At 44.0% G+C, this 16,142-nt stretch overlaps 1 protein-coding gene across 1 annotated transcript in view; it reads left to right on the forward strand.

Moving 5' to 3' along the window:
- The window catches only part of LOC126278423 (uncharacterized), a 526,524-nt gene that overhangs the window by 436,815 nt on the left and 73,567 nt on the right, over nucleotides 1-16,142 (forward strand). The window contains exon 4 of the mRNA XM_049978538.1: nucleotides 13,929-14,065. Coding sequence (XP_049834495.1) covers nucleotides 13,929-14,065 — 137 coding nt within the window. The remainder of the gene's footprint in view (nucleotides 1-13,928; nucleotides 14,066-16,142) is intronic.

Consider the following 16,142-nt stretch of genomic DNA (forward strand, 5'->3'; position numbering starts at 1 on the left):
ATTTGAGGAAGAAATTTTTGAGGATGTACGTCTGGAGTACAGCATTGTATGGTAGTGAAACATGGACTGTGGGAAAACCGGAACAGAAGAGAATCGAAGCAATTGAGATGTGGTGCTATAGATGAATGTTGAAAATTAGGTGGACTGATAAGGTAAGGAATGAGGAGGTTCTACGCAGAATCGGTGAGGTAAGGAATATGTGGAAAACACTGATAAGGAGAATGGACAGGATGATAGGACATCTGCTAAGACATAAGGGAATGACTTCCATGGTACTAGAGAGATCTGTAGAGGGCAAAAACTGTAGAGGAAGACAGAGATTGGAATACGTCAAGCAAATAATTGAGGACGTAGGTTGCAAGTGCTACTCTGAGATGAAGAGGTTAGCACAGGAAAGGAATTCGTGGCGGGCCGCATCAAACCAGTCAGTAGACTGATGACCAAAAAAAAGGAGGTGAGTGTATCATCTGGAGTGCCCCAGGGAAGTGTGGTAGGTCCGCTGTTGTTTTCTATCTACATAAATGATCTTTTGGATAGGGTGGATAGCAATGTGCGGTGTTTGCTGATGATGCTGTGGTGTCGTCGGTGAGTGACTGTAGGAGGATACAAGATGACTTGGACATGATTTGTGATTGATGTAAAGAAAGGCAGCTAACTCTAAACATAGATAAATGTAAATTAACGAAGATGAAAAGGAAAAAGAATCTCGTAATATTTGAATACCATTAGTAGTGTAGCGCTTGACAGAGTCACGTCGATTAAATATTTGGGCGTAACATTGCAGAGCGATATGAAGTGGGACAAGCTTGTAATGAGAGTTGTGGGGAAGGCGGATAGTCGTCTTCGATTTATTAGTAGAATTTTGGGAAGATGTGGTTCATCTGTTAAGGTGACCGCTTATAAAACACTAATACGACGTATTCTTGAGTACTGCTCCAGTGTTTGGATTCCCTATCAGGTCGGATTGAGGGAGGACATAGAAGCAATTCAGAGGTGGGCTGCTAGATTTGTTACTGGTAGGTTTGATAATCACGCGAGTGTCACGGAAATGCTTCAGGAACTCGGGTGGGAGCCTCTGGAGGAAAGGAGGCGTTCTGTTAGTGAATCGCTACTGAGGAAATTTAGAGAACCAGCATTTGAGGCTGACTGCAGTACAATTTTACTGCAGGCAACTTTCATTTCGTGGAAAGACCACAAACATAAGATAAGAGAGATTAGGGCTCGTACAGAGGCATATAGGCAGTCATTTTTCCCTCGTTCTGAGTGGTACAGGGAGAGAAGATGATAGCTGTGAAAATGACGGTGAAATTATTGTAGGTGCCATTCGATTGTATGAAATTAGCGCGAGATGGAGGGTACATTTAGGAGCTATCGTGCTTGGATGTGCCCACAACCACGCCATGACTTACGTTGCCCGTTTTGTACTAACACAGATTGTTCAAAATGTCTACCAGGAAAATTGTAGCACGTGTAACGCAGAATAGTCTCATACTCAGGGACCGGAGTCGAGTGTCACTCTTTGGCAGTGGCAATTGGTTTCAAACCGTACAGGAAACGCTACCGTCAGAGAATGCAAGTCCCTCTAACCAGTTTCACAGTGAAGATTGTGAAAACAGCTGCATTTAACGTAATTTGGAATCGAGCACTTCAGAAAACTCCGTTGGCCGCAGCTCCACATAAGGATGCAGTGGGCCAAACAACACAGAAAGTGGACAGTGGATGACTGGAGGAGTGAATTGTGGTCCGACGAGTCACGACTCTACCTCTTTTCAAATGATCCGAGGCATCGTGTGCACCGATGGCTACCCTAGTGAAGCGTTCAACCTGCCGTGTGATGTGGCTCTGTGATATTGTGGAGGAGTTTCTCGTACATTGGTTTGGGTCCAGGTCTGCACACACGTTTCTATTTTGATGAACATTCTATCGCGCCTTCACTCGTCAGCTAAAACAATGTGGTTTGGGGCCACCAAAATTCCGCCATTCGACTGTATAGATTGTTTATTCTATTCTATGTTCGTAATTTCGGCCTTCGGCTATTTTCAAGCATAACAATGTTGTGTATGATCAGCCTTGTATACACGAAGTCATCGTCGGAATAATATTATTCGATATTTCGTGGATGATTTCATTTATATAAATCTGATCACAGCCCGCATTGTGGTAACTGAAAATAGCCGAAGGACGGAACTTAGTTTAAAAAGCTCAACCTTTGGTTTCAAATTATGTTATGCCTGTCCTCGCAATCAGCATGATGTCTCCTGTAGGTGAATAACTGTCGACAGTGGTTATATTCACTAAAAATGGTTTAAATTAGATACTAAATATTTTTCACAATTTTTGGCGCATGGCAAATATCTTTTTGTTGTTTTCAACGTCAAGTTCTGAAATTGTTTTGCACTATACCTGACTCTATAGGCGTAACAGTGTAATGGCATTCTGTTCGATTGTGGAAGTTTATTAGTATACCTTATGTTTCTGTGGATATTACCGTTTGAATTTACTCTTTCCAGTAAGCTATGCGAAACGAAGAAAAGAACATACTGTGACTCAGTTCATAGAATTATGCCGAGCAAAGAGAAGCAGTAATTTAGGGCTTCGGTAGGAATATTCATCCGATCTTCCTGATGTTTTTCCCGATTCTCCTAATTCACCTTTACTGAATAGTGGGGTGGCTCCTTTAGAAGACCGTGGCAGATTTAATGCCACTTCGTATTAGTCTATGGCGATCTCATTCTCAACGGCACGTAAAACTGTAATATTTTTGCCATTCTTTTAATCAAAATACATCTATCGTTGCGTAATCTCCGTATATAGACATTACACTATCGGGAAATCTAGAGCACATTTCTTATCATATTTTTGTATCATGCCTTTTAAATATGCATCGCTTTCGTGAAGTCGTTACATACGGTGAAACTGTTGACATAATATACACTAATCAGACAGAACATAATGACCAGCTGCCTAATACCTCGTATGTCCACCTTTGTCAAGGATAACACGGGCGATACATGTTGGTATGGAAGCAGTGAGGCCTTAGTAGGTCGCTGGAGGAGTTGGTACCACATCTGCACACATGAGTCCCCCCATTCCTATAAATTACGGGGAGGGACCCGATGAGTTCTAACGCCACGTTCAATCACATCCCAGATCTGTTCGATTGGGTTCAGATCTGGCTAACTGGGCTGCAAGCACATCAACCGGAACTCGCCACTGCATTCCTCGAACCACTCCATCACACTCCTGGGCTTGTGACTTCGCGCATTAACTTCTTGAAAAATGCTACTGCCTTCGGGAAACATGGTCGTCATGGAGGTGTGTACGTGGACTGCAACCAGTGTGTGATACTCCTTAGCCGTCATAGTGCTTTGCGCGAGGTCCGCTGAACCCACGGATGCAAGAGTGAATGTTCTCCAGGGAACAGAGAAGGCGCCGCCAGATTGTCTCTGCGCGCAGTACAAGTGTCATGCAGCTGTTCCCATGAAAGAAGACGATCTCGCGCCCTCCCTTTGGCATGAAGAAGGAGGTATCGGGATTCATCAGACCACGCAACGCTCTGCCACTGTGATAACGTCCAATGCCGATAGTCACCTTCCCATTTCAGCCGTAGTTCCTATTTCCGTAGCGTTAACATTGGCACATGCATGGGTCGTCAGCTGTTGAGGCCCATCGTACACCAACCTGTACTCTCCCCAGCATTAAAGTTTGATGATAGTTCCACCACAGTTCGCCACTTGTCATGCTTTACCAGTATCGACAGGCTACGACGTTCGACATCTGTAACGATTGGTGGCTGCCCAACTCCACGACGTCTGGACAGCTGGACACTCATCACAGGACTCCTCAAAAAATGGTTCAAATGTCTCTGAGCACTATGGGACTTAACTTCTGAGGTCATCAGTCCCCTAGAACTTAGAATTACTTAAACCTAACTAACCCAAGTACATCACACACACCCATGCCCGAGGCAGGATTCGAACCTGCGACGGTAGCGGTCGCGCGGTTCCAGACTGTAGCGCCTAGAACCGCTCGGCCACCCCGGTCGGCGCACTCCTCAAACGACCGACACGTAGTGCAGTTTCCGAAATGCTCGCGTCAAGCCTCTGTTCCATCACAACCTGCCCTCGATCAAACTCAGATAGATCGCGGGCCTTCCCCAATCTACACACCGACGGCAAGTTCACTTGATACTACACTACTGGCCATCACGTTTGCTACACCAAGAAGAACTGCAGATCATAAACGGGTAGTCATTGGACAAATATATTATACTAGAACTGACATGTTATTTCAATTTCAAGCAACTTGGGTGCATAGATCCTCAGAAATCAGTACCAAGAACAACCACCTCTGGCCGTAATAACGGCTTGATACGCCTGGACATTGAGTCAAACAGAGCTTGGATGGCGTGTACAGGTATAGCTGCCCATGCAGCTTCAACACGATACCACAGTTCATCAAGAGTAGTGACTGGCGTATTGTGACGAGCCAGTTGCTAGGACGCCATTGACCAGACGTTTTCAATTGGTGAGAGATCTGGAGAATGTGCTGGCCAGAGCAGGAGTCGAACATTTTTTGTATCCAGAAAGACCCGTACAGGACCTGCAACATCCGGTCGTGCATTATCCTGCTGAAATGTAGTGTTTCACAGGGATCGAATGAAGGGTTGAGCCACGGGTCGCAACACATCTGAAATGTAGTGTCCACTGTTCAAAGTGCCGTCAATGCGAGCAAGAGCTGACTGAGACGATTAACCAATGGCACCCCGTACCATCACGCCGCGTGATACGCCAGTATGGCGTTCAACGCGATGTCGCCAATCACGGATGCGACCATCATTATGCTGTAAACAGAACCTGGATTCACCAGAAAAAATGACGTTTTGCCATTCGTGCACGCAGCTCAAGGGTAACCACAGCCATGGTCTCCGAGCTGATAGTCCATGTTGCTGTATACGTCGTCGAACTGTTCGTGCAGATGGTTGTTGTCTTGCAACCGTCCCCATCTGTTGACTCAGGGATCGAGACGTGGCTGCACGATCCGTTACAGTCATGCAGATAAGATGCCTGCCATTTCGAATGCTAGTGATACGAGGCCGTTGTGATCCAACACGGCGTTCCGCAATACCCCCCTGAACCCAACGATTCCATATTCCAATAACAGTCATTGGATCTTGACCAACGCGAGCAGCAATATCGCGATACGATAAACCGCAATCGCGATAGGCTACAATTCGACCTTTATCGAAGTCGGAAACGTGATGGTACGCATTTCTCCTCCTAACACGAGGCATCACAACAACGTTTCACCAGGCAACGCCGGTCAACTCTTTTTGTGTATGAGAAATCGGTTGGAAACTTTCCTCATGTCAGCACGTTGTAGGTGTCGCCACCGGCACTAACCTTGTGCGTTTACTCTGAAAAGCTTATCATTTGCATATCACAGCATCTTCTTCCTGTCGGTTAAATTTCGCGTCTGTAGCACGTCATCCTCGTGGTGTAGCAATTTTAATGGCCAGTAGTGTACATGCACCGTGCGTATGTCTAGCAGTCATTCCTCGCCACGTGGCGCTGCTATCGCCTGGAAGGCTTTACGTCGACAGTAGGTCGGTGCTAGTAATTTTCTGGCTGGTCAGTGTGTAATGCCCGTTTTATGATGCTGCTTCATACGATTTTCATAAAAAATTCAACAGAAGAGCAAAGTATGCGAAAAAGTTGTTGGCATTGTTTCTCCTTTGTAGCGCTGTTATTGGCTCCGAAGTATAATAAAGAAAACCAACGGAAAAATACTTAACGAGCTGAATGTCTAAATATTTTTCAAAGAAATATAATTTATATCGAGGACGCAAAAAAACAGAAGCAATCATAAACTTAAACTTTCCTAGCGCTTTACACACAAGTACGTCGTTATTAATATCATCAGAGCAAACGGCCTTTAAGTTTGCTTTAACATTTTCATTAAAGTGTGTTTGCCTTTTAAAGATCCTTTCGTTGAGAATTTACAGGTAAAAAGAGAAATAAAATGCTTTTTAATTTCCATCCTCTAGATTCATAAAAAGTCTTAGCACTTGAGTCTGCTTTTAAAAGCTAACCTGACGTCTTGAGAGCAAATTTTACATTTTAGCTCCTTCATATTCCGCCATTACTCACTGATTCGGTTTGATTGCAGTACTGTGAAAGCCTCGGGCGTTAACTAATTGCACACGCTTTTGAAGCTAAAAAAAAGGAGGTAAGTATTGCTTTTCCTTTAAATATTGATTTGGAAGAAAGTGAGCGCTTAGAAAGCCTTTATCGCATATTCAAAAACAGACGTTAACGTCATATATGTTGCGTGTTTCATGTTCTTTCGTGCGTACTGAACCAAAAGGCACACAAATCTTTCACTTCTTCTCCATGGCCAGGAGAAGAACATTAATTTTCTATAAACGAAACTGGGTCATCAAGAAATTGTGATATTATTTGATGTGAGGCAGTTACGAATTCCGAAATTATCATCCAAGCGGGAAACTGACCAAAGAAACTAGATTAATCTGTGCCGGCATGGCGGAAGTTCGATGCGCTTTTGTGTGAAGAATAATCGCGCTATATTCAATTAGAAACTTTTGCCTGATGACTTAGCTATGAGTTGTGGCATCAGATCCATGAGGCATCGAATATATTGGATTGTCAACGTGATCAGTGATTACCGAGACACCACCAACAAACGGATATTGGTCAAAGCTGGGTCCAAGGCGTCCCAGTTGTTCGTAGCAGGGATTTCCAGAACACTGTAAGGTTTTTGTTATCCGATTCAGCCATTCCTAACGGAATTTGACCAATACATGTACCGGAATGCGAGCATAAGTATCAACAACGCTCTCCTGTGGCGTGCACAATTCCCTTAACGTATTTCCACAGACAGCTACGTAACAAACTTAAAGCTGGGGAATATGGCGGCCGTTACACCGGCTTCTGCGACCTTTCCATCTCCGCGGAAACGGGATATCCAGGTATTCCCGGACCACTAACCTATAATGACGTGGGTACCATCACGCTGAAAGTAAGTTAGAAGCTTCGTCTCCAGCCAGCAGCGACGACAGCACGTCTTCGTTTAACACAGCTCTTAATATGTTCTAAATCAAAAAGAGCCCAAGAATAAGTGGATCCCGCAATCCACGTGAAACCGTCTCTTTAGACGCGACAACCACCTTTGATCCATCAAGCGAGGGTTGACATCTAACTAGTAGCTGTGACTCTGTTTATTTACCTCTCCGTTCACATGCGAGTTAATTTAATCCTTATTCAGTACAACACAGTGGAAAGACGGGCTTCCAGGTTGGCTGTCACACAATCTGCGAACTAAACACGACGATCTGGGTTGTCTTCAGTGAGATGTTGTAACTTCTGAATTTTGTTAAGGTGCCATTTATGCGCGGCCAAAATTCTCATTGATACTCGGCTGAACCAAGCGTCCTGCGAGATGCTGCAAGTACACCGTTCTGAAGTCTTACTAACTGATACCCCGACGGACATATGACTAGTCCAATGCGAATGCATATTACCGTTCGTCCCCTTGCGGGAATACAGTTAGGCTCCGAGCACAGGGGAAAATGAACGGGTCACATCAGTAGGGAGCAGTGGTCGAGCAGTGGCCGAGAGGGTTAAGGCAATCGTTCTAGAGAAGCGGATTATCTCGGTTCCATTTCCGGTCAGGTATAAATTTTCAAGTGCAACTGTTGAATTATTTCAACCCTCAAAGCTGCTATGTCATGCCAATTTCGCTTAAGTTACTATATGATGTCAGAACCGCACTTGACGTTGCCTCATACGTAGCCGTTTGCGATCGGCCAGCTATCGGCCTGCGATAAAGCCAGTTTTACGGAATTTCTTGAAAAGTTATGACTAGGTGGAGTTGACTAAAATCCTGTGTGATGAAGTTGGTGCTCGTCTTCCAGGTATCAGGGCCATCTCAATGTGTTAGGCTTGCGTTATCGCCGTCAGCTATCACGTCAACAGTTAAGAAGAAACATCGGTCACAACTGGAGAATGAATCAGGCTGTTCTCGAATGAAGTGTACCATAGTTCTTCTCGTGTAATTCTCCATAAGTCTGATTAGTCACATAGAATTAGACGACATCGATTTGGATCCGATGAGGGCATATGCGACCAGGTGGGCAATTAATGTATTAAGAATGCTTTCAACGTCGCCCGCCAACTGATAGCGTAGTGGCACACGGCTAGCAGAGCGCCATCAGTGTCCACCGTGTAGTAGGGAATGCTCACAGACAAAGGGCTCAGTGTGGTGCAAACGCGTGAGGCAAGCAGCCATCCATGCCACGGAGACTGACTTAGAAGCCTCTATTTTGTACAGAACGAAGGGATCGGATACCTTAGCACGTGGCACCAAGTTCCATACCATACCTGTACCCAATCCTGAGAGAAAGGTGTGCTATATGATGGTCGGACATTACGACAGGTCGAAAATAAATGATAAAAATGAGACGTTGTTATAATTCAATTGAACATTATCTCTCCTTGAGCCGTGTTGCGGCTCGCGTTGGTGCTTTGTGTAGGTTTCTGCCAAACCGTATCGTTTAGTTGGCATGGTTGCATTGTTTGTCTTCTCGTGTTCACTGGCATCACTCGGTTTCGTAAGTGTTGCCTGTCCACTAGTGGCAGCAGCGGAGCTTATCGATATGTAGTTCTGCTGCCCTATCTTTGGGCCGACCTGGTGCTTCTTTCGTCTGGTGTGAGTGTGGAGTTCGGTTGGGGTCGACGGATCAGCGAGGTCCGAGCAGAGCGGTGACACGCCCGGACCGCTGGCGGCTTGTATGGCCTGCCGCATCGAAAGGCAGTGGTCACGAGGGTGCACGACCTCGTCGAAACCGGATCCCGCATCTTTAAGTTGAGTGCATTGCAATTCGCTTAGAGAAACCTCCACCATTGTGAAATCTCACGATTGCTCGTAGTGTTGCTGCTCGTAGTGTCACCGAGGCAGAAAGCAGCGAGTGGAGTACCCGGGGAAGTCGGATCTGATTAGCCTTTCTGAGCTTCTAATTACTATTTATTATTTTCAGCTTCTTACATTGTTAAGTTTAACCAGCGGTATTTTTCTGCCTGGGTGTTAGCGTGTGTACGGCAGTGTACATTTCCTCACCTTGCCGCCACTGTCCAGTGAGGCGTGTAAGTATGACAGCTTCTTGATTGTCGGTTGGGTGGCGTTCTTCTACCTTAGTGGCAGTCATTCCTTCTTGTTCGCCGGCCGGTGTGGCCGTGCGGTTCTAGGTGCTTCAGTCTGGAGCCGCGGGACCGCTACGGTCGCAGGTTCGAATCCTGCCTCGAGCATGGATGTGTGTGATGTCCTTAGGTTAGTTAGGTTTACGTAGTTCTAAGTTATAGGGGACTGATGACCACAGATGTTAAGTCCCATAGTGCTCAGAGCTATTTGAACCTTCTTGTTCCGGGTGGGGCACTTTAAGCACAGTATTCTGCGGGTGGAGCCCAGACCGGCGGTTCAGGCTTTGGCGTAATTTTACATCTTACACTTGTTTTGTTGGATGTCAGGTAACCTCACCAAGATTATCATTAGTCGCTCGTTAGACTGCCATTTGTCAAAGTTCCCATATTGTGATCTGAATGCAATTCTTTGCTGCCTTTCTCATCGCTCTCGAAAGAGTTTTTGGTGTGTCCTTCTCAGAGGTCTATTCCTGGAGCACCGTCTGTCACTGGGCCTTGTATTTTATTTTATTATTAAGTTACCATAATTTGTCTCACATGTTTGCTGATTTGTTGTTTTTAAATTAACTTTTGTTATGCCATTCTCCGTTTGACAGTATAATGGAAAATGGCTCTGAGCACTATGGGACTCGTCATCAGTCCCCTAACTACTTACATCTAACTAACCTAAGGACATCACACACGTCCATGCCAGAGGCAGGATTCGAACCTGCGACCGTAGCGGTCTCGCGATTCCAGACTGTAGCGCCTAGAACCGCTCGGCCACTTCGGCCGGCTTGACAGTGTATTTGCTAATATTTTTCTTTTTTTTATAATTGCCATTTTGGCGTTAAAGGCCTTCAGCCGTGATTGTGTTACTTGTTTTAAAATTTTGATTGCAACCACATTGGCTTGTTTCAAAAATTATTTACTGTCTATATTTTACAGATTTGTTAAATTTTAAATAATTGTCATGTTTCGCGTTAAAGGTCTTCAGCCGTGATTGTGGTTACGTGCCGTAAAAGTCTGATTGCGACCTCGCTGGCTTGTTTCAAAAATTATTTATTAAAATAAATGAGAGATATTGCAAGGCAAACCAATAGCAATTGATCCGTGCCCCGTCCACAATCGTAACCCAATCCTGTCTTCCTTAATTACCAGTTCTCACTCCCGTAGACGAGGTTCTGGACGTCCACGCAGCAAAGGCGCCCGCCAGGATCGTGGTATTGTAAGGGCAGCAGTGCAGATCCTACAGCTGCCACAGTACAAATAAGAGGGCCGAGATGTGTCAACACGAACTGCTGCTAACCGATTATTAGAAACTGGACTACGGCTTCGCACACTTCTAGTTGGCCTTCCACTCACACCACGGCATAGACGTGCACGTCTCGACTGGCGCCGTCAGAGGATCACTTGGAAGATGGAGTGGCGCGCTATGGTCGTCAGCGATGAAAGCAGTTTCTGCGTTCACACAAGTGATGGTCGTTTGCGCATACTACACGGACCTGTTTAGCAGTGTCCGTTTGAGTGCATTCGTCCAAGACACTTTGGTCCCACCCCCGCCCCCAGGCCCATGGTATCGAGTCCGATAAGTTACAAACCTCTTTAACCTTTGGTGTTTCTTGATAGGATGCTAACCAGTTTTCGGTACATGCATAATGTTTGATGTTAGGCTTTCCCGGCGAATGTGCTGTATCGAAGGTTCTCGGGTGTCCAGCCGGATCCGATTTTCGAAGTTCCACGATATTTCGGCGAAAAACCGTTCCGCCATCATCAGGTGACGTTGATGGAACCTTGGATACAATGCATAATGTTGTTCGACCTGTTCTTTTGCCGTTCTTGTAAGATGAAGGTGTGCTCGCCCTCACACTGCCCCTAAAACTGAACGTGCTCTGCAATATATGCAGCCACTTTCCTGCCAGCTTGATCCCCGGACTTGTCTCTAATCGAGCACGTATCAGATATGATGAGACGAGAAAGGCCTCGTGCGACACGCCAAATAAAGACTCTTGCAGAACAACGTGAACAACACGAACAGGCGTAACGTGTCCCAGGACAGTATTCGCCATTTATACGATCGACAGGATCCCAGTCTCAGCGCTTGCATTACCGGCCCTGGAGGCTACATCACGTACTAATATGAGTTTCAGCATGGTTTGTTACTTTGAACCACATAACCGCTTGTGCTATTAGTCTGTAAATGTAATCATTTCATGTACTCCGTATGCAGTGTTGCAACAATAAATCTTGAATGAATTGAAAACCTATAAAAAGGTGCACTAATTTTTTTCCCGCTAGTGTGAAACCTTCCCGTCTCCTCTACATCTCTTTTGTTGCGCAACCTCCCCTTCTACAATAACCTATGAAACCTTCCCTTAGGATTTCTATCTCTTGCTTAATAATAACAAATGAAATCTTCCCTTTGAAATTAATTCCTTTTCTCAATAATAATAAGTGCAATCTTCGCATACAAATTTAAATGTTGCTTATTAAAAGTGATTTGCTGATTATTTCGACGAAACATAGCATGTATCGTTGTCATGGCCCTCATTCGTTACCTGCAATAACCCCAAACCGTTCCTTACCTTTTTTACTGTTACTGGATCGCCATCTGACTGCTACATCGAATTGCGCATGAATATACTTACTCTGTTTTACTATACTCTATTAGCTGCTGGTGGGCTGCCGTAATAAGGGCTGTATTTATTACCAAATCTGGCGTTGTTCTTTAATAGCAAAGCTGACGTTATTTTTTAATTAATTTGACTGAAAAAAATGGTTCAAATGGCTCTGAGCACTATGGGACTTAACATCGATGGTCATCAGTCCCCTAGAACTTAAAACTACTTAAACCTAACTAACCTAAGGACATCACACAACACCCAGCCATCACGAGGCAGAGAAAATCCCTGACACCGCCGGGAATCGAACCCGGGAACCCGGGCGTGGGAAACGAGAACGCTACCGCACGACCACGAGATGCGGGCAATTTGACTGAAGTTACGTAATTCATAGTTAAATTTTTTCTTGACAACAATAAAATTTTGCAAAGTTTTACGTTGATGGTTTTTGGGATGGATTATAATCAGTAATGCAATATTGCTGGCAAAATTAATTATATTCTGAAAACGATTCCTCAAATATTTATATTTACTGTTGGTAATGAAATGATTTTAAAAACGTTCAAATGGGGCTTACATTTTACAATAATCTTACAACTAGCACTGCTCAAATTCTTATGATAATAGTTAGCTGATGTCTCTGTACATCCGTTTATAATCTCTTGTAAATCATAGCTGGTGGCTGGCAGGCACACTGCTCCTTTCAACCCCTCGCTTCAGACCTGCTTCCGACTCGCTTCACATCTCGCTTACTACTAACTTCCTACGAACGCTGAAGTGCGGTCTCTCCCGCCAACAATGCTTTCTGGTGCAGACAATCCCTCCTACCATTACAAAATGTATCAATGCGCAGTCTTTCCCACTCTTTTCTTAAAATGTATCCATAGGCGGTCTCTCCTGCCCTTTTTAAAATTATATCAATGTGCGGTCTCTCCCGCCAACAATAGTTTGATGCAGACATTCCCTGCTATCACAATTATTTCCAAAATGACAAATATTAATTATACCTACTCAGTCCTATTGATAAAATATGAACATCTTTCATAAATTGTGGTTTGACAGTAGACAATAGAAATTTACACAAGTGTACTAGAAAATTATAAGTTGCATCCAAAACGGCAGCACGCAAGATAACCGCGATGTCAGTAACATAGTCTCACAGGGTTTCTACCTCTTCTACCTTGTTGTTGTTGTGGTCTTCAGTCCTGAGACTTGTTTGATGCAGCTCTCCATGCTACTCTATCCTGTGCAAGCTGCTTCATCTCCCAGTACGTACTGCAGCCTACATCCTTCTGAATCTGCTTAGTGTATTCATCTCTTGGTCTCCCTGTACGATTTTTAACTTCCACGCTGCCCTCCAATACTAAACTGGTGATCCCTTGATGCCTCAGAACGTGTCCTACAAAACCGATCCCTTCTTCTAGTCACGTTTTGCCACAAACTGCTTCCCAATTCCATGAAATACCTCCCCATTAGTTATGTGTTCTACCCATCTAATCTTCAGCATTCTTCTGTAACACCACATTTCGAAAGCTCCTGTTCTCTTCGTGTCCAAACCATTTATCGTCCATGGCTCACTTCCATACAACGCTACACTCCATACAAATACTTTCAGAAACGACTTCCTGACGCTTAAATCTATACTCGATGTTAACAAATTTCTCTTCTTCAGAAACGCTTTCCTTGCTATTGCCAGTCTACATTTTATATTCTCTCTACTTCGACCATCATCAGTTATTTTGCTCCCCAAATAGCAAAACTCCTTTACTTAAGGGTCTCATATCCTAATCTAATTCCCTTAGCATGACCCGATTTAATTCGACTACATTCCATTACCCTCGTTTTGCTTTTGTTGATGTTCTTCTTATACCCTCCTTTCAAGACACTGTCCATTCCGTTCAACTGCTCTTCCAAGTCCTTTTCTATCTCTGACAGAATTAAAATGTCATCGGGGAACTACTTTTACCTTACACTGGTTTAAATTTCTGTTTATCCACCAGTTTTTATTTTATGGGGTGGCTCTACATGTATGGATTTGTTTGGTGTTACTGTTAGAGCTGTTAAAATGTTGCTCAGACGCATGCTTACTGAAACGACGTTGTTGTTGTTGCAGGAACGAGTACAGCCCCGTTTTCCGATGCTGGGACTGCGTGCTGTGGCTGGACCGCTGGAAGAAGAGTCTGCTGTACGCCGTCTTCGCCGCCGTGCTTCTGCTCAAGCCGCACAGGCTGTGGCTCTCGTCCGTTGCAGGTAGCCGTAGCCCACGAGGCAGACTGGTCACTTATTGCTGCCACAGTCACTGTCTTGCACCATCTACAATTTCTGCGTTTCAGTCTGCTGCCTATTGATTCTAACGCTTAGGGCAGAGAAGGTGACTCTCCCTCTTATGCTGTTTTGTCCAGGATTCTTAGGTATTTTGCTGCGTTTACAAACACTACAATGGAGTGCATAGTCATATTTGGTGCAGGTGTGGGGCTAAGGTAACGCGTAAAGTAGGGAAACATAATTGGCGATATTTTATTATTATTATTATTAAATTCTTATCTGCAGTTTCAGAGTTATGAATTATTATCACAATCGCTTGAAAAATGCGAATAAAGAATAGGGACTGTGAATATAGAACGGTTACCAAAATGGGATGGTAATATTGAAATTGGAGAATTGAGAAAAGCAAGTTCGTCTTGAATAAGTGATAAGGCACGTCTGCGGCTTATTACTATCGTCGGTGTACGTAGAAGTAGCAACGAAAGGGTAGAAAAATAATTTTTGAACAGAAATAACAGCGCAGTCGGGAAAAGGTACACTAGTAAAGAACTGCTGACATCGTAGGACTTCTGTCTGAAGCTAAGAACACTGATTGAACCTATTCAACGAAATGCACTATCTTCACACAATGTAATTTGCATTTAAGTTAAACAAGGCGAAAACAAACTCCTGAAAAGTAGTACACATAAATGTGGACACAAAATTTATAGGCATTAGAACTATAGAAAGCTTTGTAATGCAAGAAGTAACGAAATTCTCATACCGCAGGACTAGCAGAGCGCAACATTTCGTTTTTAATTCTTAATAAGTTTTCTGTCTGCTACTTTCGATTGTACTTTGTTGTTTCTTTCTAGTTCTTACCTTATTTCTGAAGATCAAGCTGTTGTCGATTTCTTCTTTCAGAAATACAGGAACATTCGTTTCATTAGCCTGCTCTCATTCATTCGGTTCCTTTGGCCATTACTTCTGTTAATTTCTCTATATTTTTATACGTCTCCTCATTAGTTCTCATTTTAGAGCTGTTATGTTTCTAACAATCCGTCTTTCAGGTGCCTATATTTTGTCCAGCTTATACTTCATCGTTATGCGTTCACATCCATATAAACATTCTGATCGCACCATAGGGATATAGTGTTTTAGTTTAGTTTTTCTAAATATGGATTTCTTGTTGTAAATATTCTTTGTCAAACCGTATGTTTTATCCATTTTGTTAACTCTTATACCTACTGCATATTTTTCTAGTTCCTTCTGTTGTGTAGTTTCTCCAAGACTCGCTGGACACTGAGGCCATAAAAACCATTGGATTGCGATTTCTCCAAGATTTGCTCTACATTGAGGTCATAAAAGTCATAGGATAGCGATATACTGCGGTAGTATTCCGTGCACGAGATGTGAAAGGGCAGTGCTGTGCATTGTCGGTGCTGTCATCTGTACTCAGGCGATTCATGTGAAAAGATTTATGGCCACACGACGGTAAATGAACGTGGAGTGGTAATTGGAGCCAGACACGTGGGGTATTCCATTTCTGAAATCGTTTGGGAATTCAATATTCCGAGATTCACAATGTCAATAGTGTGCCGAAAATACCAAATTTCAGATAATACCTCTTTCCACGGGCAACGCACTGGCCGAAAGCATTCGCTCCACGGCCGCGAGGAGCGCCACTTACGTAGAGTTGTCAGTGCTTACAGTCTGGAAACACTTCTTCCAATAACCGCAGAAACCAATGTGGGACGTACGACGAATGTATCCTTTAGGGCAGTGCGGCGAAATTTGGTATGGCTCTGGCATCAGCATATTCAAAGCGAGACGAAAATCTAATACTCATGAGGGACTGGAATGCAGTTGTAAGGGAAGAACTAGAAGAAAAGGTTAAGGGAGAATATGGACTTGGGACAAAAAATGAAAGAGGAGAAAGACTAACTGAGTTCTGCAACAAATTTCAGCTAGTAACAGCGAATACGCTGTTCAAGAATCACAAAAGAAGGAGCTATACTTGGGAAAGGCCGGGTGGCACGGGAATATTTCAGTTAGATTATATCATGGGCAGACAGAGATTCCG

The sequence above is a fragment of the Schistocerca gregaria genome, chromosome 1, assembly GCF_023897955.1.
Source record: "Schistocerca gregaria isolate iqSchGreg1 chromosome 1, iqSchGreg1.2, whole genome shotgun sequence".
Lineage (NCBI taxonomy): Eukaryota > Metazoa > Arthropoda > Insecta > Orthoptera > Acrididae > Schistocerca > Schistocerca gregaria.